Below are 24919 nucleotides of genomic sequence, written 5' to 3' on the forward strand. Positions count from 1 at the left end.
CAGCCACAGGGCAGGTGGTGAATGCGAAACACACACCGAGAGCCCTTTTAAGCAGCTAAATGCACGCTCCATTACAGATCCATAATGCAGGATGGACGCTCCTCTGGAAATGGATTTAGAGCGAAGAGTTCTTAAATGGCCGGGGTACTTAGCTCTGAAAGGCCAGTAACTGGCTGTGCAGTCGGAGCACACATGGTTTTTAGGATTAATAATACATCGATGTGTGTCAGTGTTAATATACATTTACAGCTCACAGGCCGTGTTCAGCCCATTTGCAGCCACATATAAAAGCACTGCCCTGTCCTTCCTCTCGTTAATGCCTTCACTCCCAGGAAAATTAGATTACACAAGAAGAGCCATTCGAACGGTACTGAAGTTTGCCTTCCCTGGAAGCCTTGGCTGGTGGGACTTAGCGGTGTAGAGGGTCGCCCCCTGCTCCCTCAGGCCCCTCAGAGCCTGCGCGCGGTGCCTGTAGGAGCTGGAGGCTTGAGTTTTCACTTTGCTGAAGTGTCCCCAAGCCTGTGGACATAGGCCTGCTTTGCCAAAACCCAGGCAGGAGAACTGATCGGTGGCTCCTTACTCTTATCCTTCTGTATCGGATGAGTTGACCAAATCTTTCTCTGTACTGGGGGATAGAGGAGTTGTTTGTAGGTGGTGCCATTTAGGAATGAGTCTTACACATGGGCCACCAGAACGAGAAGAATGAGAAAGTTCCATTTACTGAATAGTTAGCTTTTATCAAGATGGAAATCTCAAATCTGGGCAAGGTAGAGAATATCTGAAAAATTTCCCAGCAAGTATGGTGAAGGTGGGAGAACACAGTTCACGGGAATATCCCATTAGAATAGCTAAGCAGGAGGATCTTTTAATGAAGCACAGATAAAAGTGATGAAAAGAGTCAAATAGACAAAGAATAATATATATAAATAAGTAAATAATAAAATCCATGCCTTTGACACCTTGCAAGGTGCCTCACTTAGACCTCTGTGTGGATCTTACTGTGTCCTCATGATGAGCTCCTGAATTGACACCCCCCTCTTTCCCAGATGCGAAAACCCAGGTTCAGAAATGTTCAATGACTTGCTCAAGGTCACAGAGATACTCAGCAGAGGAGCTGGGAAGGGGACCCAGGACTGTCTGACTCCCTAGCAAGGGCTCATAACCTGCCTGTCACTGTTTTTTGGGCTGTTTTTCTGAATAGTGGTGGGACAGAAATCAGTGTAGTGGGGGGATACCTGGTATTAAAAAAATTAAATAGAATAAAATAGAAAAGAAACATAAAGGTATCACTTTAAAAATTTTGTTTGAATTTCTTATTTGTGTTTATCTGGACATACTCATGTTTGTGTGTGGACATGGACTATGTCAAAGAGCAAGAAGCGCCACTGATCTTGCCTCCTACTGAGCCACTTCAAGGTCGAACTGAAGGTCTCTTGCAAGTTAGGTTTGCAGCCCCTCAATTCCCTGCTTTTGAGAGAATCATTTTCTTTCTTATATTATCTTTCCCCCAAGAATCCCAAGGCCCCAGCCATTCTTTGCTATGCAGTCTAGATAAATTAATAATACAATTTAAAACCGATTCCACCAAGATAAATAGCGCTTCCTAGATTAAGAGTGTAGCTGGCCAGAATGAATGAAATTTACTAACCCTGAGATACTTAATCTTCCATTACATAGAAGTTAATGATTATAAGAAAGGAGTGATGGTAATTCACTTCTGCTTTTACAGGAAATCCGACCATCTCATTTTTAGCAAATCTTTCTTCTCAGCACACCTCAGTGCCAAGGAGAACTGCTGTGTTCCTATAGGTACATTGGCCAAGGGTCATATATCAAAGCCTCCTCTTCACCCAAGGGTTCGGCCTTTGAGCACACATGGGCTTTCATAACATCCCAGCTGGGATGTTGGCTGGGAAGTCTACTGGGGTGCCCCTTCTGACATCTGAGAAGCTTGAGTACAGCTTGTTTTCCAACTACAGTGGGGTAACGGTGGCACATACCTTTAGCGCAGTCTGCTCCTAGAAATCCTGGGAAGCAGTGACACAGGCCAGATACACATTCGCCATTCCCGTGGCAGTTTCGCGGACAGTCCTGCACTGAATCTGAAAAAAGAGAGAGACTGAGCAATTAGCTTCTCTCCTACCTGCTGGTGCAGCCCTTTAATAGGCAGTCATCCGCCATTTTTAAAGACCAGCAATAGGAACCCAGAGAGAACAGGGAATGGTGGGACAGGGACACTGGCTCCGTGCGTGGAAGTCATTGCCATGCCCCATCTGTTTCATCAAAGCAGGTCTGCAGGGCTGGTATCGCTGCGAATTTTGCTTTTGTCAGAAGAGCCCACCAAGAAATCATCCTATCACTGTGAGATGAGGTCTGAAATGTGGTGAATCAGTTTTTAGCTTCTGGAATAGAGGGTGATTTTTCAAGATGAGAGTGGTTATTACTAATGTCAGGTTCCCTGAGTAAAAATATAACCTGCTTTAGGAAGTATAATAAAAAAAATCAAAATATAGTCATTAGCTGCATGTGACGTTCTGGTCAATAATGGAGTGCACACAAGATGGTACACATCACATAGCTGGGGTGTGTAGTGGGATCCACCTTCTAAGTGTGAGTAAGAGATGTCGGTGCAAATAACAAATCACCTAATGACCCACTTCTCAGAATATATCCCCATCGTTAAACGGTGCAGGGCTCTACCAACGAATGATACCTCAGAAATGATTTTGGGTTTACATGACAGGCATTGGGTTATACACAAATCCTTTTATGCTTAGCTTTTGGGGTTTTATTTTTTATGAGGTTCAGTTGGTTCACATTTTTCTGGAACCTGCAGAAGCATTTTATTTCATGATTTACTTTTCTATGTGTACTTTCAAGCTATACTTTGCCCTTGATCATTTTAGAGTTTTTTTCATGTTGATTTGGGTCTGCATACACGTAGACACATTCTTTTAAGATTATGATTATTATTTTCTTTTTTGCCTTCAATTAAAACAAAACCCATTTCGACTTTTAGGTCCCAAATTACTAAGATGATAAAAGAAAAATACAAGCCACTAGGTCCTAAGTGTGACATTGAACAACCCTGGGAGATTTGGGGACACTGGCGTGGTGACTGGGTATGAAGAACTGTAAAGTCTAATTGTTCCTAATGGAGTCACTGAGAGTGGTAAGGATGTGTTTCCTTTCAGCCTAATTTCCCACTATTCTTGTTCTGGACTGAGAAATCGAACCATGCGACTTTGCCTTCTTTTAACGGTGTTTCTCTTTCCAGCTTTGTTCTTCCAGAACCCGGATGTGGCTTGTTTCTGGCACTCTGAGAACTCAGTGAGTGCATGGGTGGGTTTTTCAGAATCAAGCAAAAGACTAAAAGCTCCATCAATCCAGTTTCCTTGATGTCTAACAATGAATATTCTGGGCTGAAACACTCTTTAAAGGTGGGCCAGGAAACACCTGAGGGGCCACCTATGTGGCTTGTGTGTTTCATGTACTCGTCATTCACTCAAAGAGCATCGGGTGCTTTGGTGGATCTAAAATCAGCCTTTTCATGTGGTGTTGGGGGACAGCTGTCTCTGGGGTGCTCCCATTTCTGAAGGTCTTGGGAGCAGGGACACTGACTTCTGGGCTATTCAGAAATGCCTTTTCAAGGCTGTCTGTGTAGGGCTCAGCCTTGGGGGAGAGGAAGTGTCTCTCTCCAAAGTAAAGGGGGGTTTATTTACTATCAAGCATAATAGAGACAAGGTCTCCCCCAGAGCATGGTTAGGAAGCAGGCTTATTCTTGAAGTAAGATCTCAGACTTGTCATGGTTCTTGATCTAGGGTTCCACCTATTAACTAAAGACCTACGATGTACCAGAACTGGAGATGCTATGGTGAATGAGACATGGTCTCTGCTCTCAGACCTTTCTAGTATCATAGAGAATACAAGCTAAAAAAAAAAAAAAACCCATTGAGTCAAACAAGTAACAATGATAAGAAATGCTTTGAAGAGAACAGGATATTGGAATGGGGATAAGAGGTAGAAGCCATGGGGACAACTTGGCTATACTGCAGGCCACTGGGACCATGGGGAACAGCCGAAAGTGTTAAACAGAGACAATATCCAGCTTGCATGTTTCGAGGTCCTTGCTGCAGGAGGTACTGAGTGCTTCTCACTGAGCATGTGCGTCTGGGTGTGGTTTGGTGGAAATGGACCCTTCTGAGGCCAGTGCTCTTGGATCTCCAAATTTACATCTGCAGCAACAGAGCACGGAAGGAGGACCCTCCTTGCCACCAAAGTCCCGGGTACAGTACCACAGGTGTGCCATGCTCGCCAATTGTCTGGAAGTCCTTGCTTGTGGGCATGGACTTCCATCTCAGCTTAGAGGCCACTCAGCTCCTGGCTGTCCTCCTACCTCACTTTCCTCAGCCTAGGTTTTTGTACTGCTTGTTCCTGTAACTGCCTTTTGACATACTGAGATCCCCAAGGAGAAGACCAGATCTGAATTGCTGAGGTACTCTTAATGCCTGGTATATAGTAGGTGCTGAGGTAGTCTTCTGCCTGGTATACAGTAGGTCCTTGTGTGTGCACAAGAGGAAGACAATCCCAAACAAGCAAAAACTGCCGAGGAGTGTATCTATCAGTTAAGTCTCCCAAGGTCTTATACTGAAAGCACTTGGGCAGGTTTTGCAGGAATAAAAGCATCATGTGGTTCTGCTAAAGCATAAAAGAGCCCATCCTGCTTGGGGCCCCTTTGTCCCCTCTGGGCTGTCACTGAGATATTATCTGTTTTCCTGGGTGTCAACTTGGTTCAAGTTGTTGTAAGGAGGAACTGGCAGGAGGCGTGGGCAGGCCCAGGAAGTCAGCACACAGAGCGGGGGGTGCCAGGGCCTGCCTGGCTTCCAGAATGCTGCTGTCGTCCCGAGAGGATGCTCATTTCTGAAGGCAGACGGCTTCTCTGCAGAACACATCACAGACTCCTGAGTCAAAGGTATATTTAGCGTGATCGCTGGTTGACACCCGTCTAACACTTTCCCTTCTGTTTCCCATCGCAGGGCTGCCGCCATCCTGGCTGCTCTTGATGGAGAACGTTCTGATGATAGGTATGCGGGGAAGAGCCTCGAACTAGGTAAAACACTGTTCTTTCCCTGCATTTCAGGCCAATTGCTATCATTGCTCTATCAAGATACCTGCCCGACTATTAGGCCGATTACCTTTGACTCTCCCTATGCTCTAGCGGGCGAGAGAGATCCTCCTGAGAGGGGAGAACTGCTCTTCCCAGCTCTGACAGGCGCAAGGGTAATACCTGGGGCAGGGGCCCTCAGCAGCACTGAGTCTGGTGAAGGGACAGGAGGGTGAAGGGACAGGAGGGCAGAGCCACCTCCAGTTCACCTGGGCCCTGACACTTGCTGTCCAGGGGGAAAGGGACACATTTAACTAGAATTCAAGGCTGGTTAGGGACTGAGAGCACAGCTCTGCAGAGTCTAAATGGGGACTTCACCTCTGACGGGCTACTTGTGACCTCAGGTGAGTCCTAGAAGTCCTCCAGCTTTGGTGTCCTGTCCTGATTGCTGGAAGGGAAGGGGACAGCCATGGCACCTGCTGCACGTGGCTCTCCAGGGCCCAACTGAGCTGATGGGCACCAAACACAGCATGCAGAGGCTGCCAGAGGGCCACACTCCAGTGGCGGTCCTACTAGCCGCTTCGCTGGGTCCTCAGAAATCCAGCAGCACCAGCTGCATGCAGCACGACATGAGCGCTGCTGCAAACATGTCAAGGCTCCCGAGTTTAAACACAAGGTGACACAGGAAGTCATGTCTCGTCATGTTCTTAAAGACTTAAAAAAATCTCAACATCTCAAACTAGATCTCAATTTGTTGCTCGTTTCTTCCTTCTGAGTCGCTACAGCTTTGATGCTTCTCCCTCGCCTCAACCTGGAGGAGCTGCTTCTCCAACCGCTTTCGTGATAACTGAGTTATGACATGACTTTAGAGCAGGGCCAGGCTTTTTCCTGTAAAGGGACAGATAGTAAGGATGTCGGCTTCGTGGGCCATATGGTCTCTGTTGCAACTACTCAACTCCGCCGCTACAGTGGGAAAGCTGCCACTGACAATATGTAAACAGACGAACGTGGCTGTGTTCCAATAAAACTTTATTTATAAAAGCAGGCAGTGGGCCAGATGGGGCCCCTGGGCTATACTGTGCCAACTCCTACTTCAGAGCATGTGGATAGCCTCAGTAGGGCTGATCTGTCCCTAACAGAGGGAACAAGGATCAGCCTCTACCTATGGTCAACACTAAAATTCTCTGTGATGTTATACAATTCTCAAGTGGCTGCCTCAATTTCAGGTTGGATTATGCAGATCTTTCAAGAATCATAAAACCCCTTGGAAAAATCCATGGGGCTGATAGAGAAGCTCTTAAAATGCAGTCAGTATAAAAACAGCTGTATAACATATCGTTTTAAAATAAAACGGTGGCTTGCTTTGCCAGATGAGGTGGTACACACCTGTTAGGTCCAGCTACTCAGGAGACTGAGGCAGAAGGATCACAAGTTTGAGGTCAGCCTCAGAAACATAGCAATCCCCTGTCTTGAAATAAAAAAAATACAAAGGACTAGGGATGTAGCTCAGTGGTAGAGCACCCCAGACTCCATCCCCAGTAAGGCAAAAATAGCAACCCCTACACCCTCACCCCTGGCAGGGCTTGCATTCACTGACCTCCAACTCTATGCCAGCCCCTGCCTTTCCTGAATGTGGCCACCACCTTTCCACAGATGAAGACACCTAGGCTCAGGGAGCTCAGCCACTTGCCCAGTTAGAGGTGGGATTTAGTCCTGCAGTTGTGAGATCTTTCCTTATGAAATCACTCCATCTAGGCTTCTCCAAGAAGCTTGAGAGCCATGTTTAAAAGTTACGATGATGCAGAAAGGCAGTGGATGAGACCCAGGGACCCATCCATTACCATAGCCTGGGGCCTTGAGGGGCTGAGTTAGCTTTTCAAACCTCAGTTCATTCTTCTGTGAAACGGGCCTAACAATTTGCCCTGATTCACACAGTTTCTACCCAGGATCAATGATCCTGATCAGAAAGAAGATTAAAACCCAATAACAAAATAACCGAAATGAAAATATCCGCAACTTCTCTGAATAGAATTGGTAATTTGCAACTGAACTTTGTGAATTTGTGAGCTAAAGTCCTTAGGACTTATGTGCATAAAGAAGAGGAAATTTAGAATAAAATCCTGTCTTTTCTCTTGATAGCTAATAAAAAGCGGGGCTAAAACACACCAAACATGACAAGAGCTTAATTAAAGTGAGGATTTTTCAACTGTTGGCATTTTAAGGACTTCTCTGCTGGCCCTATGGATTTTTCCAAGGGGCTCCATGATTCTTGAAAGATCTGTGTAATTAAGATTTGCCTACTAGGGAATAAAGACATTTTTTTTAAAAGTCTATATTCTTTCTCTGATTTAGTTTTAAGTTTTTAAAACTCTTTTTATTTGGGGGCATTCTCAGTTTCTAAGAGAAGTTCTGAGCTGATGTGAATGGTGACTGTTTATTGCCTCTACTCTGGGCTTAGAGACGTATGCACATCTCCATTTTCCGTAATCCTGATGACAGCCCTCTGGGGTGGGCGCCAGTGTGCGCTCTGCTTTACCTGAGGGGAAACACAGGCTTACTCCTTGCACTGATTTGCCTAGGTTGTGTGGATGTCTTTGACCCAGGACCTCTGACCAAACTCTTAACCCCACCCCTGGCCCCTTTGGCATGGTTTCAGCAGCACGTGCGTCTCATCAGAGCTTGGTTAGGGGACAATGTCATGAATGTCATATGAACATCACATTATGATCCTGATGGGGGTTCCAGTGAGACCTCACTACATGGGGACTCTGGGAAGCCGCGTCTTCCGCGGAGAAGCCATCCATCCCTTTGTGCACTGCATCCCAGAGACCCGCACCTACCTAAGACCACTGTGTTGAAGGAGACCATCTCCTTGTCTTTGCCGTCATTGTAGAAGGCCAGGTGCCACAGGCCCACGTCCAGGTACTGCACAAACACAGCTTCGTTTTGGACCAGGGTCTGAATGCTCCGGCGCTCTCTGGGTGACTCCACGACGCTCCACTTCTCCTTCCCGTCCAGTCGCTCCATGAAGTCATACTGCGGAGGAGAGGAAGCACCCCGGGGTGAATGGGGGTGCAGACCCGTCCCATGACCCGCATCTCCCCTCCCACCCATTCCTTGGCTGAGATATCCTTTTTAGTAAGTTTCATTATGAGTTCATACAGTAAAACAAGCCACACAATTTGTAACAGTAATAACAGCCCCTGTTTATTATGCTTATGGTGACCATGGCTTGTTTTATGACCATGGCTGAAATCTCTGGCCTGTAGCTTGGAAATACATAAAACTTCAATGTTTTCTTTTCTTTCTTTCTTTCTTTTTTTCACTTTTTTGGGTGTGTGTTTGTTTATGTGTCTGTGAGATATGGGTTGTTGCTCCAGACCCCACTGGGATGCTATATAATTCATAGTTTATGCCAAGTAAAACTTTTCTATAGTTCTCCAAATTCTGAATTCCAAGTGCATCTTGTTCCCCAGGAGTTTCAGATAAGGAATCATACACCTGTTACCAGCTACTCTTTGGTGATCATTTACAGGGAGAAGACAGAACAGTAAAGTGACTGGGAATGAGGACCCTGAAGCCAGACTGCCTGGGAGAAATTTTGGCTGGGACATTAATTTTAGCTGTCAGTGCCTCAGTTTCTCCATTTACAAAACTGTGAAAATAATAGTATCTATGTACAGGGTTGTGAGAATTAATATAACACTTAGAACAGTGTCTGGCACACACAAACCCCCCCACAAAATATATGTTAGTCATCATCACTATAATCATTTTTTTTTCAATTCTTACTATCTTGGTTCTATTTATATCCATGTGTATGTAGATATAAACTTTTGTGTAGAGCTGGGGATTGAACCCAGGGCTTTGCACATGCCAAGCAAGTGCTGTACCACTGAGCTACATCCCCAGCCTGTATCCATATTTTATAACTAAGAAAAGTGAATCTCAGAAGTCAAGCAACTGGTCACATAGTCACAAGACTTGGACAGAGATCTGTTTGACCGTAATATCCATGCCCCGATAGCGCCTAGATATACCAGAGATTAAATGTGGAAACCAGGTTCGGAGCTGGATGTGATCAAGTGAGAGACAGAGTGGTCAGCTAAAGCTACTAGGGATGGGAGGATGACGAGAACAAATGTTACCTGAGAGTCCTGTTCTAAATAGCAGGTAGAATATTACGAGGCAAGTGGGAGCCACGGAAGAGTCCTGAGCAGCCCTGATGTAATGTTCTCAGGGGTTAGTTGTGCAGATGGGTATGAGGTGTTCTGCAGGGGAGAAAGAGCGAGTCCACACAGCAATGGACTCATCCTGAAAACTCTCAGCACTGTGTAGAAAAGCAGCTGGTACTGTGCCTTCCAGAGCACATTCCAAGGGGAGGTCTTTAGCAGATAGAAACCACCACTGTAAGCCTGCGCTCTCTCCTGGCTTTGCCCAATTGGAAGGGTTTTCACAGGTGGCAGACATCAGCTGTACCCCCTTCACCAACTTCACAGAACCCAGCTCCAGGAGCCTTCTGGTGTGGGGGCCCCATTACCAGGATTGCCAGCTTTTCCATCTGAAATGTGATCATTGAAAACAAAAGACTTTCTAATCTCCAGCACAAAGGTTTTGCCATCAGACAGACCAGGGTTTGAATTCTGTCTCTGCCACTTGCTACTGTTTGACTTGAATCTATTGTTACTCTCTGTCTGGTTTTCCTACTGGGGTACAACAGCCCCTGACTTTCAGGGCTGTCGTGAGCTACAGCTTAGGGTAGGGCCTGGGAGATTATAAGCATTCTTTTTAAGTACCTAGTGACTATGAGTCACCTGCTCGCAAATCAGAATGATCACAGAAGAGCAGAGCGGGCTTCCATTTTAACACGTGCAGATGGCCAGTGCCCAGGAAGAGGACATTCGTCCCATATTTCAGGAAATAAGTGTTTGTGTTTGGCTTCCTTCTACCCCGCATTCCATTGGTCACCGCTGTCCTTAAGGGCTAAAATAAATGATGGGAAAGGATATGACAAACCGTTGCTGTTTTCCAAGACCTTTGTAACCAAAGCATTTGTTCCTTAGCAACCTCGTAAATGTCCAACTACAAAGACCCACGTCTACAAATTGCTGTCAGCCAGAGGAATGACTGTAACTTCCTTGGTGCCGAGGTGAGAAGAATAGACTTCATTTGGGGTCCAAGTGATCACCCCCATGAGGAAGAGTTGGGGAAGGTGATTACTTGTGCGGGGCCATTGCTCATTACTAATTTGGGCATCCGTCATCTTTTGCCCATCTGCCGACCAGCCAAGGGACTCTCGGCAGTGGCTTGGGACTAGTGGTGGTGCTCGCTGTCCAACCAATCAAACTGCTCCGGGAAAAGGCATTTTTTTCAGAGGAGAGGGAGGACATCTATTGTGGCTGCCCCTCAGAGTCCTTCTGCAGAAGCTTGGAGGGCAGCCTCCATTTAAGCAGGAACCTGCCAGCCACGGCTCTCAAATAAGGTACTGGATGGGAGGGCGGGGCACGATCAGACTCTGATGGGGCTCAATCCTGTGTCCCTTTACTGCACCTTATTTTTCTCAAGCTCTTGTCACCCCCCTAAATGTCTTTAAGTCACTGTGGGGCCAGTGAGACATGTGTAAACTGCAGGTGCGGGATGTGTGGCGTAGGGAGTGACTAAGAGAAAGGACTTCAGAGACATCGTGCCTGGGTGAGAGTCTGAGCTCCGCCACCTCCTTCCTGGGGTGCTGCACATGCGGTTTAGATTCACTGTGCCTCCACTGCCTGGGCTTTAAAATGGGGATAGTGACAGTATCCACACAAGAACGTCACAGTGAGGATGGAATGAGCCTCTGCCTACAAGGCGCTTGAATAGCACGTGCTTTGTACATGGTGAGCATGCCTCATTAGCATCCTCTGCTGGGTCAAGTTCATCTGGAGCAGAATCTGACCAATAAGCATTTGTTAAATATCCAATGAGTGAAATAACAAATTTGTAAAGGAAGTCCATGGAAAGGGACCAGAATTGCACTGAGGGCTTCTCTTCTCATAACCATCACCATCACTTCTTTCTTCTGAAGTGCTGTCTTGAACAGGAGAGGGAGGGGTGGAGTTACTGTCATTGAACCTGGAATGCTGTGCCACCCCGGGATCCGTGATGTCACCCTGTGGTTCTGAAGGAGATGCTTTCTCTGTCCCTTCTTGCCTCGTTCCCTCCCTCCTCTGACACCAGCTTAGGGACCTCTGTGGTAGAGACTGCTGGTTGTTGCCAACATCAGGATGTTCCTCCCCAGCCCGTTTGCAGTCAGGTGGGGGTATGTGCCCATTCTGGACAAATGGAGCATAGTGTGGCTCGTCCTCCACTTCTAGATCCTGCCATCCAATGTCCTGTGCAATCTCCCTCGTGCTCTTCCTCTGTTCCCATCTACTCTGGAAGGTGCCAGGGAACCTTTAAAGCCCCTGTTCTTGTGGCAGAACCACAAGATAGGAATGCCCTGGATACTAGAATGACTCTTGGAGGAGAGTCCGAAATTGCATCGTGAGCAATCAATACACGTTTACTAGAGGAAGCCACTGAAACGATGCGGTGTGTTACTTGGCAGAGTTTTCAGAGATTTCCTGACTCCAGGCTTTCTTCCTCCCTAGTTCGCTACCCAAGATCATAGCCGGTCCCTGCATATCTTCCACTTCTTATCAGGCAGGAGGGGAGGGGTCACCAGGAAAAACGGGCAGCATCTTCTGTTGGCGAAATTCCAACTCCATCCATCACATATAGGGTGTCTCATTATCCTGGTTCACCCAGGAGGGTTGAAGTTGGCCCAGGTGGGTGTGCCTTTTAGTCCCAAAGCTGCTCTAGAGGGGGACATGTGGTCTTGTTCCTTGTGGTTAGCACATGCCATCCAGCATGACCCATGGTGGCTATAACGTGGGAAGGGGCTGGGGTGTGGAAACACAAGGAGCATCAATCAAGCCGGCCGTGGAGACTCCTTCCAGGGTGGGGACAGCAGGACTGCAGGGAAGCCATCTGGTTCAGGGGAGCCCGTGCTCTCTAGGACCGCAGTCCTAGGCTGCCGCCTGGCAGCTTGCTTGGCAGACTGGATGACACTAGAAGGAGGACATTTTCCAAGAACCCAGGCCCTGGCCAGAGTTCCCTTTCCATGGTTCATCACTGGGAATCGATAACTCAGGCTGAGGACCAGGGACATCTGATTCCTCTGTTCCAGGACCCCATGATGATCCATCCAGGACACAGAGATGCTGGGGGGGCAGGGCACGCTGTGCTTGGTGACTGAAAAGGTTGTGCTATGGCGCGTTCTATCTAATAGGTCTGCAGACACCCTGGAAGGGGATCAGAAGGCACATGACCAAATCCCAGTGGAAGGGTGTACCCTGTGCCTGGGTTGCCTGCAGGGAGGACGTTTGTCTCTCAAAGCAGCTTGTGTCTCTTGCAGCCACCCAGGGTGGGATTGCACAGTAACCCCAAACAAACACTGCTCCTCTCCCCGCGAATTCTCTTTCTCTGGCCTTTGAAAAATAACCCATGTTGGCACTCAATGTGAGGACTGCGCCTCGGAGTCATTAGTCATACCCCAAAGTGGCACGCGGATGCAACTTTTACAAGAGCTCGAGGAGCAAGGAAATAAACCACAGCAAATATTTGACTGATCCAATTATAAATCTCTCAACTTCTTGGCAGAGACCAAGAAGGAATGGTAATTAAGATAACTTAGTGGGCTTCCAGAAGAGCTGGAGGAGAGGAGAGGTGCGTGGACCATTGAGCAGGGTCTGTCACTTTCCCAGAAGGGAAGGCATCCGCACACAGGGAGCAAGCAGCCCAGGGAGGCTTCTGGAAGCCACCCGGGTGCATACCTGCCAAAGAGGGCAAGGTTAAAGACAGACTCATTGCCCTTCAGAAAGACGTTATTGCTGGGTCCAGGACCCTGGGAGACCGGGAAAATAACTTTATTGCTATTTGGAACGTCTGCTGGCTGAGGGTTGATGGGGACTGGGAAAAGCAATAAATGGTGACATTTCCCATGGACGTCCTGCCGCTCCCCTCGTTCCACACTGGCAGCATCCCCGGCCTCTGGGGGCCTGATGTTGATTCTGCTTCAGATGGCCGGGCATCCTCAGCCATCGGTGGGGTTGAGGGTGGGCAGCATGTGTGAGCACGGACTGCTTGAAGCCGCATTATCAAGGGGTCTCTGGTTGCATCCAGTGACGGCGGGAGTGACTTTAGCCGCGGTGGGTCACTCACGGGGCCTGTTCATCTCTCTCTGCCTCCAGCCAGGCCTGTGGCAAAGTGTGCCCAGCTGATTCCTCATTAAAGCTCAATACAGCTTCTTTGCTCTCTTTGAAAGGGGCTGAGTGTGAGGGGAAGGGAGAGGGAGGAGAGCAGGGTCTTGCTGTCTTTCTGGGGACTGTTGAGCTCTGACTCGCAGCATCCGAGTTACTTAACTAGAGGCGACTGGTTCGGCTGTGGGCACTGCTGGGGCTATTGTGACAAGGAGCCCTTAAGCATCCATACAGGAAGCAGCCCCTGCCTTTCACAGCTACTCTGGTTACTGTGCCAGACCCGGCAGGTAAGGATCAAGCCCAGGAGAGACAGAAGCGAACCAAATGGGGTTCCTTAAAATCAGGAGCGGGGTAGAATTTATCCACAAGGGTGGAATTCTTGATTCTTTCAATATAGGTCCTCTGGCACTGGTGGAAAAGTCACTGTTAAAAATACGAAGCGCTGGATTATTTTGGCTAGTGTGTTATGTGCCAGGTGAAATGGAAAACGCCCATGTGTGTTATCTCACTCCATCTCCAGAAAGCCCTGGTCTCCTTCCTGTGTCTCAGGGACCACGAGGGAAGCAAAAGGTGCCCCCAGTGCCACTGAGCATGGCTGGCAGCCACACTAGAACCTGAAGTTGGATCTGCACGCGTGGTAGCAACCACGGGAGATCGCTCCAAGTTTTCCAAGGAGCTGGCTGTGGCTGCCAGCCTCTCTGGTGGCTGGCCTGTTTTCTGAGTCCCTTCAAGATGCCACTGAGTGGAGAACAGGGAGGAAGGCAGAGCGCAGAAGTGCTAGGGGCAGGCTTGGCCCACACAGGCTGGCAACCTGAAGATGGGGGATGTCTTGCTGGTGCAGTCACAAAGGCTGCCTGGAAAGGTCTGGTGGTTTTGCTGGGTATCGGCCATTCCTGTCTGAAAGCTGCTCTGAGAGCCAGCCCCTGCCCGGCTCTCTCAGGACCTCCCTCCCTGTGTTCCAGCCACACTGCTCTGCTCCTGGTTCTTGGAGCTGCCAACTTATCCAGCCTCGGGGCCTTTGCACCAGCCATTCCCTTGGCCTGGCCTGTCTTTCTCCTGATCTCACAGCTGTCTGCTTCCTATCATCCTGCACTGGCCTAAACTTTCTGTCTGTATTGCCTCTGAGTTTCCATCCTCAGAAAAAAACTAATCACTCTGAAAAAGCTTGCTATTTATCTACTAATTTATAGTCCATTTCCCTCCTGTTGGATATATACTCCTGGAGAGAGACACTAGCCTGTTTTATTCAACACAGTGTCCCTAGTGCCCTGAACTGTGCCTGGAATACAGTGGGTGCTCACTGAGGATCTTGACAGATTGGCTAGAAAAGACTTAGACCCAACCAATTAGACATTTGCCATAAAGTCTACACCGACATGGTGACTCTTGGTACTACAACTCCTTGGAGGACAAAGCCCTTCTGAGAAGTGTGTTTTGGGGGCTGGGGGTGTTGTTCAGTGGTAGAGAGCTTGCCTAGAATGCATGAGGCCCTGGGTTTCATCCCTAGCACCTTCACGCAAAAAGGATTTTAGGGAATTTTAGGAAACACTGTTGAGTTTCCCTTGTTTTTGTTCATTAATGCTCAGATGAGACGATGGATGAACATTTAACGAGGCCAGGCTCTGTGCTAAGGGATTCCCATGGACTCTCCTATTTAGTGTTCATAAAACTCTACTGAATACAAATTAACCCCGCTTCATATATTGGGAAACTGAGGCACAGAGGTGGTATGGCTTGCAGAAAAGTTAATAAGTGGAGGATCTTCAGAAACTGCACCTTTAGCCCAGGGTAGTGGAGGTCAGTCAGCGTACCCGGTCAACAGGGTCAGGCCGGGGTGTCCCTGGTCTCTCTCGTTTGCATGAGCATGTGTGTGAGAATGGTCTGTATGTACAGATTCACCTGGTGATTTCTAAACTGGGGTTCAGAGAAAAGAAAGACCTGAAGCACATCCCTGATTCTTGCTTTTGTTTATGTCGTGGGTGTAAAAACAGTCATTCATTCAGCAGACCTCGAGCTCCCACTTAGTGTCAGCACCAGGGATATGACATGGACAAGGCTTCTGTCCTCTGGACCTGATGGTACTAAGGGAGAGGATAACATCAGGGAGTGACGAGGGCCGTGAATAAGAAATAGAGCAAATTGGACCACCCGAAAGTCCATCAGCAGGATGGAGGACAGAGAAGTGTAGTACAGGGTCCCTCCTTGTCTGCCCTTTGACTTTCTGTTGGTTCAGCTGTAGGCTGGAAACATTAAAATTTCTCTTGATTCTTTCCAGACAGTGAGACCACATTCATATCACTTTTATTACAGCATATTGTTATAATTATGCTAGTTTATTAGTAGTTATTGCTATTCACCTCTTATCATGCCTCATTCACAAATTAAACTGCATCATAGGTATGTGACTCCAGCACAGGCTTGGCATCTAGGTGCTTAATAAATACTTGTTGAATGGATGAAGAGTTGGTAATTATTTAAAATAATCTCCAATGTCCCCTTTGTGGATGCAACATAGGGATTAAGATTAAATAATGAGCTTTAGGGATTGATAGGAATATATGTGGAATACCACATTGTAAGTAGCAAATCTTTGTTTTGGGGACTGTGGAACATTGGATAGGATTTAAATGAAGTTTTTTTAAAAAAATCAGGGCTGGGGTTGTGGCTCAAGTGGTAGCGCCGGTGCCTAGCTTGTGTGAGGCACTGGGTTCGATTCTCAGCACCACCATATAAAAATAAAATAAAGATATTGTGTCTACCTAAAACTAAAAAATAAATATTAAAAAAAATCAAACACCTGCTTGACCATAGGTGTGTACGTACAGGAAAAAAATCCATATACATAGGGCTCAGTTCTCTCGAGACTTCAGACATCCAGTGGGGGTCTTGGAACATTTGCCGTGTGGAGCAGGGGACCAGGGGACCTGTGTATATCCACCCCACTGGAGATCTACGCAGTAAGAACAGAAATGAGCCACGGGGACACATCCCTTTGAGGGAATCTCACCCACATCTTCTAAATGAAAGAAGCCAGACAGAAGAGCACATAACTCCCAGAATAGATATGCCAGGAGACATGCATCTAGTTTCCAGCTACAGAGCACCAAGGTGCAGATGCGCAGTGGCCAGGGAGCGGGCAAGGCGTGGCCAGAGCTGGGGCGGGGCCTTAGGGGCGTGGCTGGAGGTGGGGTGGGGCCCTTAGGGGCGTGGCCATGCTCTGCATCAAGACTGGTGCTGCTGCTCAGGAGGATGAGCTTCTCACGTTTTAGAAATCAAAATGTTCACTGAAAGAAATGCGTGCCTTGGGTAGTTTTAAAATTATACCTAAATAAAGCAGATTTAAGAAAAGCAAAGCACGACAAGGACATAAAGTGTGATGAAATATGCTGTTTTCTGTTCCTTTGCTAGGAAAGGGCTTGCTGGAGGGGTGAGTTTCAGGCAAAGGCCCCACAGAAGAGGGTAGAGTGCCAGGGAGTATTGGTGAGGGGAAGAGCACACATCCGCTGCAGAATGCATGGGGCTCAGCTTGGATTTGAAATGATCCCCCAAAGGCCCTTGTGTTCGAGGCTTAGTCCCCAGCTTGGCACTACTGAGAGGTTGTGGAAACGTTAAGAGGGGTCTAGTGGTCTGCCTTCAGGTCTTTGGTGTGTGACCCCCAAAGGGGAAAGTAGGGCTCTTTCTCTATCGTGGGGCCTTTCCTCTCTATAAGTTGATTTGTCTCAGGTATTCCTTGCAGTAATGGAAGCTGACAAACACACAGAGGCAGGATGAGCTTGGTGTGACCCAGGGAAAGCAGGCAGGCTGATGTGGCAGGGCACAGAGTGAGGAAGAGGTTGCTGGTTACCAGACTGCAGAGGGCCCCAGCAGGACAGGTGACTGATGGCCCATCAGATATTAAATGAGCGCCTACTATGGACAAGTGCGTGGTGAGCGCCGGGGATGTCCATCTAGAGCTTGCTCTCCAAGACAACTTCAGAGCTCCTTGCAGCATGATGGGAGGCCAGAGAAGGATTTTCAGAGACCGAAAGCTCTGATAGATGGTTAAGATGAAACTCAAGTTCTTTTTGTAATAACAAGAAAGCTTCTGAACTGGAGTGTTTACGGAGCCTAACCCCTACGAGGGCCCTCTGGGGTTGGCAGAGGCTTTAAAAATTTGTTGGCTGAAGATAAGCAGATTATAGGTGCTGCCAAGATGTTTCCTCCCTATGTATCAAGCCTAAAATTGTTGTTTATAAGCTCTAAGAGAGCATATTTTGTCTTTATTTTTTTTTCTCCTTTTAAAAGGAATCTATTTTGAATATCTGGGATGGGGAGGGTGAGGTAGTTGGACTGAAAAACGAACAGAAAAGGATGAAGTGTCTTTAGAGAAGAATGAATGGTCACCACTACTACTATGTGTTGTACATTGCAGGTCCCTTCCTCCTCAGAGTTGTTTCAGAGTGGGATTCCTAGCAGAAATGGCAATGGGGGAGGGTGGGCAACAAGGCTTGAACACTGCATTTCTGGGTAGGTGGCCTTCCTGGGAATCCCTAGAGGGGCATCTGTGCTACAGCCCACCAGCCATACAAGGGCAGGGTTGGCTCTGCCTTATTCACTACTTCAGGACCTTGATCTATGGCACATACTAGGTGCTCAATTAATGCTGGAGGAGTACAATAGTGTGGCCTGTTTTTGGCAGAATGATGTGTCTATCTGAAGAGGGGGGTCTCCCTTGAGAAATGTTAATGCTCTCACATGAAATGTCTGAGAACAGGAAGAAACCAAGGAAAACCACAGGTCCTGATGTCTTTACAGGACGGTCCCTGAAGCATGTAAAAGTGTACGAGCCTGGTTCACAAGGTGACTCTGAGCTTTATGGTGCCTGGAACATGTCAATATCCTTGCCAGGGTTGTGTATCCGGCTGTAAATCTGCACCAACTCAGTCAGGGGCACAGCCATGAAACCTCCAAAGGGCTGTCCTGCCTCGGTCACACCTGACCTGCAACAGCACGTTCAAAAGGGAAGAGCTATGACCCTGCTGGTGAGCCACGGCCAAAGAGAAGCTCTTCCTGAAAAGAAGAAGATTGCTTTGTGACGCTCCTACTCAGGATCTTCATTTGTCTTTTGCTTAAAAAAAAATCTTTGTCTCTTCCCTTCTCTTGCACCCTTCATGATTCAGCTTGGCAGCCCAATTCACATTAGCTAAACTGTGAAAGCAACCCAGATGCCCTTCAGTAGATGAATGGATAAAGAAACTGTGGTATATATACACAATGGAATATGACTCAGCATTGAAAGAGAATAAAATCATGGCATTTGCAGGTAAATGGATGAAGCTGGAGAATATCATACTAAGCGAAATAAGCCAATCCTAGAAAACTAAAGGCCAAGTGTTTTCTCTGATAAGCAGATGCTGATCCATAATGGAGCTGGGGGCGCATGGGAAGAATGGAGGAACTTTGGATTGGGCAAAGGGGACTGCAATGGAGGGGAGCGGGTATGGGGGAGTAGGGAAGATGGTCATTAAATGGATATCATTACCTGAGGCACATGTATGACTGCATGAATGGTGTGACCCCACATGGTGTACAATAAGAGAAATGAAAAGTTGTGCTCCATCTGTGTACAATGAATTGAAATGCATTCTGCTGTCATGTATAACGAACTAGGGGAAAAAAAAAAAGATTCAGCTGGGTTGTCTCTCCTCCAGGAAGTGGCCCCTAAACCCCTCACAGGTTGGAAGTCGTGGCCTATTTGTACTCCCAAACCTTTAAGTAGCGGTAAAGGCTAACATTTGTTGGATAAGCCAGGTGTAGCTCAAATGTCAAAGCATCGACTCCTATACACAGAGATAGCAGGATGCATACCGTCAGCCCTTTGCCCATCCCTGGGGAGCCGTGTTTGGCCTGGACACAGTTGAATGCAGTGCACCCAGGAGAGGCACCCCAAACCTCTGCCCTGGGGAGGGTCCAGGAATCCCTGAGCTGGAAGATCCTGAGCTTTGCCATTTCTGTTAGAGCCTAAAGGCCCAGCTCAGTGTGCACATCACTGCCTCCAGCAGAGGCCTGGCCATTCTCCTGTGCAGCCTTCGTTGCTAGGCTACCTGCCAGGGAGGTAGACCAGTTCGATTGATTGACTGATCTCCGTGGGGCACTTACTGTTTGCTAGGCCTCATCTTAGTTATTCTCACAACACCCTGACAAGGAATACTCCTCATCTCACGGATGGCGAAGCATCTGGAGGGACTCACCCATAAACCCTTCAGCTGCCACACGGCAGAGGTAAGACTCAAACCCAGACCAGGCCGATGATGGGGTGTCCATTCTTATCCCCTGCCCTGTGCAGCACCTCAGGGTCCTCTTACTTGAGGGTGCCACTTGTCCAGTCCCCTTCTTCTTAAAGGAGAGCCACACCTTTGATCTGTGTCCACAGTACACACCTTGAGTGAGTATTTCTTGAGCACAGAAAGGGATTGATTTTAGATTTTTGTCTTCCCACAAGGTCACGCCCTCATCATGCTGCCTTTTGATCCATCCCAGGAGCAGGGTAAAAGGTATTGCTCCGTAGACCAAGCGAGACAAGTGGTGACCCCTGACAGCCTTACGGTCAAGGTCAGTGCAGCCAATGAGCATCTCTGGGCTTCCCGGGGATACACAATGGCTGCTGTGTCAGGAGGCTGGGAGGGGGGACGTCTTGCCTCCCAGGGCCCTGCTGATGCGATTTCTTATTTACTGCACCTTCCTTTCTAATTGTCTTTAGCCGACGGTTTATCACAAATGTCACATTTGGCTCTTTGCCTTCCCGAGATCAATAGGTGGGTCTCAAGGGGGCTGGTTGGGAAAATGTATCAAATACATCACCAAGGAGAGAAGGGATGGAGGATGTGTCCAGGTGCAAAATGACCTCCCTGGCACCAGAGAGGAACAGAATCACAGGCCTGGGCTGGCCTCTTTAGAACCACAGTGGAAGCTTGCGCCGGCCTCAGTGTGACCGTGGGCAAGCCCGAGTGTCTGCTCCCTCACCCCCAAGTGGACACACTAAAGGCCCCCCCAGCTCTGAAGAAAGGAGGATTGGCTATTTTTTTTTTTTTTAAGACTAGACTATTTTTGAAGCATTTAAAATGAGTTTGTGGAAGAATATCCAGGGTTGAAAAGATTTCCTTCTCCCTTAAGCAAGGATCCAGGGTGGAAATGACACATGTGTTTGGATTCTGTATTTGTAAAAATGATTACTAGATGTGAACAGAAAACTGGAAAATAAACTAAAATGTTAGTCTTTTCTATTTTTTCCCAGCAGCACCATGTATGACTACAGAGTGACAAAAACACAAATCAAACTATCTTCTAAAAAAGCCATTGAAATTTGGTTTGTGTGGGGGCTTGGGTGATGGATACTCTGAGAAATCTGACAATGGATGCCACCATTTCTATGTGCGAGCCTGAGTCTGAGTGCTTTATAAAGGTTTTTCTCATTTGCATCTGACAGTCTTGCTATGGGCACATCTTATTGTCCCCGTTTTACAGAAGAGGTAATGAGGCACAGAGCTGTTGAGTGACTTGTCCAAGGTCACACAGCTTTGAGGGTGGTCGTCAATGAGGGCCAGGTGGTTGGGAGTGGATCGCTTCTTTATGCCCATGGTTTCCTGTGGCTAGAATAGCTCCATCAACCTCTCACAGAAGGCTTACTTAAACATCATTTTAAAAATATGTATTTAAGTATCATTAAAAAACTATAGTTAAGCCCCACACTGATTTGATTGATATCATGGCATCTAGTTATCTGAGGATATTTGGAATGAATATGAGGCCACTTAAACTTTGGCACTTAATGGATGGCAAACTGATTAGGACTTTATCTTGCAAAGGGAAACTCTGATAATAAAAAGTTCATTTCGTCTCATACTCAGGAAGATCTGGTTATATCTGCAACAGTGCTGTAGTCATGAGAATGCATACTGAGTTTTCTTACATACACAAAAATGTGACACCAAACACTTCATTCGACCTCGTCTCCATTGGTCACCAAACACATTCCATTTGCAGAGATGTCAAAGGAGGAGTACTACATGCATCTTAGAATCAATGGGAGACACATGAACAATACAGGACTTCAGCCTGACCAGCCCAGCACAGCTAGAGGGACATTTCTGTAAGCACGGTGGTATCTTCATTTCATCCCCAGCATCTCTTCTTAAAATGTTTCCATAATCCTCCTCTTGAAAGTGCTGATCTCTCTACCTTCTCTGTTCATTTCTCTACTTGTGATCCACTGGGCACCCTCAGCCAGACCCACATGGGCCAAGATTTCTGTCCTGATCCATTCCAGAGACTTTCCAAAGTACTTTCATTGGCTCTTAACAATTCTTGGTTTTGGTGTGAGCTGTGATCTTACGATGTGGTTTACATTGATGCCGATGCTGCTGGATGTGACTGGGTACCAGGACAGGGTGTCTGATTGCTATGCCCAAGGGCTGCTTTGTGACCCCAATCTGCCCTCATCTGTGAAGTGGGGGTGCTACAATAGAATGGACCTCATAGGGATGACAGGAGGGCAAACTAAGGATCACACATGGCTGGTCCTGGGACACAGCAGCCCTCAGTAGTGACGCCTGGGGTGGTACCATTCTGTGTGGGCAGAGATGCTGGTGTTAAATGGGGGGGGGCTCTCTGAGTAGAGAGCAGTTTCATAAGCGGCCAGATGAAGGATGAATGAACATTGGTTTCTTATCATTATTTTTCTTCCTTGCAAAAAACACTCTCACTGAGAAAGGCTTCAATGGACCTCTTGGAAGCTCTTAATTTTGTGAAGATCTTGGAACAAAGCTTTTCCTGACATCTTTGAACATAGATTTGAACTTCTGTAACTGTCACTTATTAGGAAGCCTAAAGATCTGCACTGGGCTCCTTTTTGAATCCAGCCTGATGTGCATCTGCTCAGATAAAGTCATGCAAGCGAGGATCTCGAGGATCTCGTGGATCTTGTTCAAGCAGAAGTCCAGGCTCATGGCAGGGTGTAAAACCAGGAGTGGAATTCCCAATGATGATGAAATGGTCCCCCAAAAGAGATTATTATTAGTTTTTTAAAAGAGTGTTTCAAAATTTGGGTACAACTCCTCTCCTTTTAAATCTAAGACAAGGAACCTGAGCAGTTGTCAGATATTTTAAGTGACTTAACCTTGAAACAATTATTTTCTCTCACTTCTCTTTCAAGCTGTGGATCAATTTAATTGAAGAGTCTCCACAGCTCGTAAAAGAAACGATTAAAGAAAATACTGTTGCTATTCACAACTACTTAAATATATTCATTATGATTTTTTCCCCTCAAAACTGGGCAAAGAAAACAAGGTACATAAATCAATTAAATCTTGAGAGTGACTGAGATTACAGTCATTATCTATATCCATCCACCGCTTGTTTTACTTAGGATGGCTCAGCCATGGCACGGATTCGCTTTTGGTAAAGAGAGATTGTAAAAATTAAGAGGAGTTTGGAGAATATAGGAGCAAATAACCATGCTTCAACAACTTAAATGAATAAATGTTCAGATCTTGTTGTGTTTGCTTCCTGTGTGGGTTCATGTGTCAGTGTTGGGGGTTGGGGCAGGGGAGACTACCTTAACTTCAGTACCTTACTATAGAGTAAAATAAGTTCTCGAACAACCTAACCCCCAGTCCTATTCTCCTTTCTGTAGCTACATCCACATACACTGTCTAGGGGTTCTACATCCATGGATTAAGCCATCTGCAGATTGGAAATATGTGGGGAAAAAAATCACATCTAAATTGCACATGAACATTTTTTTTCCTTGTCACTAGTTCCTAAACAATACAGTGTAACAATTTACTCAGCATTTGTACTGAAATATATTATATGTCATCTCCAGATGACTTAAAGTCTCGGGAAGGGAGTTCTAGGCACATATTGTGCCATTTTATGTAGGAGACTTGAATGTCCTCAGGTTTTGATATTCTGGAACCAATCCCCCACGGAATTGAGAAATGATGCGTGCACACACACACACACACACACAGACATGCATGCATACATACAAACATGCATGTACAGAGATTAACATAACGATGTGGACCTTATATAAATGCTATGTTAATAAACTGTCACTTTTTTCTGTTTTACACTGGGGGTTCTACTTAATATTTCACTTGAAGATGAAGGTCCTTTGCTCAGAGTATTGCAAATGCCTGACTTATGGCACCCCCAAGACTATATTCAGTCTAACCAGGAGATAGGGTGCAGCCCCTGATACATTCTCTCTTCTCTTTCTTTCTCTTTTTTAGGTGTGGTCTTGCTAAGTCACCCAGGCTGGCCTTGAACTTGTGATTCTACCTCAGCCCCCCACCTAGTTGGGATTACAGGATCCATGACCATGCTTGGCTTTTTCTCTTCCCTGTCCTGAATGCCATGAACCCAAGCATTGCCCTTCTCGGGAAACCCTCAGCACCCTCCCAGTGCATGCCCCTCAACCCAGGTCTCCCGTCAATCTCCAGTGTCTCAGGAGGCTTCTCTGAGCTCTCCGGAGGCTGCCCTCTGATTTGGACCGCTGTTGGGATGCCATCAGATAATCATAAGGGGGTCCATTGAGAAAGTCCTTTCCAAAAGCCCTTTCAGTCTGCCAGAGAGGAATCCGATTGGTTTTGCAAGATCTTTCTCTATACTTCAAGGTCTTTTGGGAAAAAAAATGTTTTTAAAAAATATGCTTTTAAAGGTATGCCTCCCTTCAAAATGAAGTTGAACACCGCCTTAAGGACTTCGACAGATCGTCACAGGATGTGCTGTGTGAGTGGACAGCAGGCTCTTGACCTTGGCTCCATCTTGAACTTCCTTGGAATGGGAGCCCTGGGAAAGCTGACCTACCTAGTATCTGGGCACTGCAAGGGTGGAGAGATAACGGCAAGCTGATAGTCAGGACAGCTGGGCACTCTGGGTCCCAGGAACCCTGTTAGTCCCACCTCTGGCTGAAGCCATGTACAGATTTACTTAGCAGGGCAAGAAAGAAGGGGACAAGAAGAGAAAGAGTTTCTTTTCCAATCATGCTGTGCAGTGGGAAGGGACAAACTGGAGCTGGCTAAGCCAATACCACAAATCGCCACCTATGTGCTCTGAAGAAATGCCATTAGGAGAATCTGCTGATGAGGACAAACGGGGAATGCTTGGAGCTCATTCAGTCCAAGTTCACACGTACCTCATCTGCCATATTTGCATATCTTTGGTCTGATCCTGGGGCAATTTGTGGTCTCTGAAGCATCTCCCTGCCATTGCTGGCTGTGTTTCATGTGTGAATAGTTTTGCTTCCCATCTTGTAGAAACAGCCTCCCGTAGTAAATTAGGGGTTGACAGCGTCTATCTTACTACCATGCAGTCCCTCGTACCTCCACTTACTGGGAGCTGTCAGAGCTCCGGGCCCACCCTCCGCCTCTAAGTTGCTGCTGAAAGTCACTGGGCTCCTGGCTCCATCAGTCTGAGTGATGAAATAGGCATTTTTAATATTTGCTAAATAGGATTGCAGAGAAGGTGAAGTCCCGGCAGGGCTCCCAAGCGGTAA

General features: G+C 47.0%; 1 protein-coding gene across 20 annotated transcripts in view; it reads right to left on the minus strand.

The window, feature by feature from the left end:
* The window catches only part of Tenm2 (teneurin transmembrane protein 2), a 1198434-nt gene that overhangs the window by 138864 nt on the left and 1034651 nt on the right, over nt 1–24919 (minus strand). For all 20 annotated transcript variants that reach the window (XM_048815904.1, XM_048815889.1, XM_048815861.1 and 17 more), the window contains 2 exons: nt 7945–8140; nt 2001–2102 (listed from right to left, as the gene is read on the minus strand). In XM_048815904.1, the coding sequence (XP_048671861.1) occupies nt 2001–2102; nt 7945–8140 (298 nt within the window). The remainder of the gene's footprint in view (nt 1–2000; nt 2103–7944; nt 8141–24919) is intronic.

This window comes from Marmota marmota, unplaced genomic scaffold (genome assembly GCF_001458135.2).
Source record: "Marmota marmota marmota unplaced genomic scaffold, marMar, whole genome shotgun sequence".
NCBI classification, from domain to species: Eukaryota; Metazoa; Chordata; class Mammalia; order Rodentia; family Sciuridae; genus Marmota; species Marmota marmota.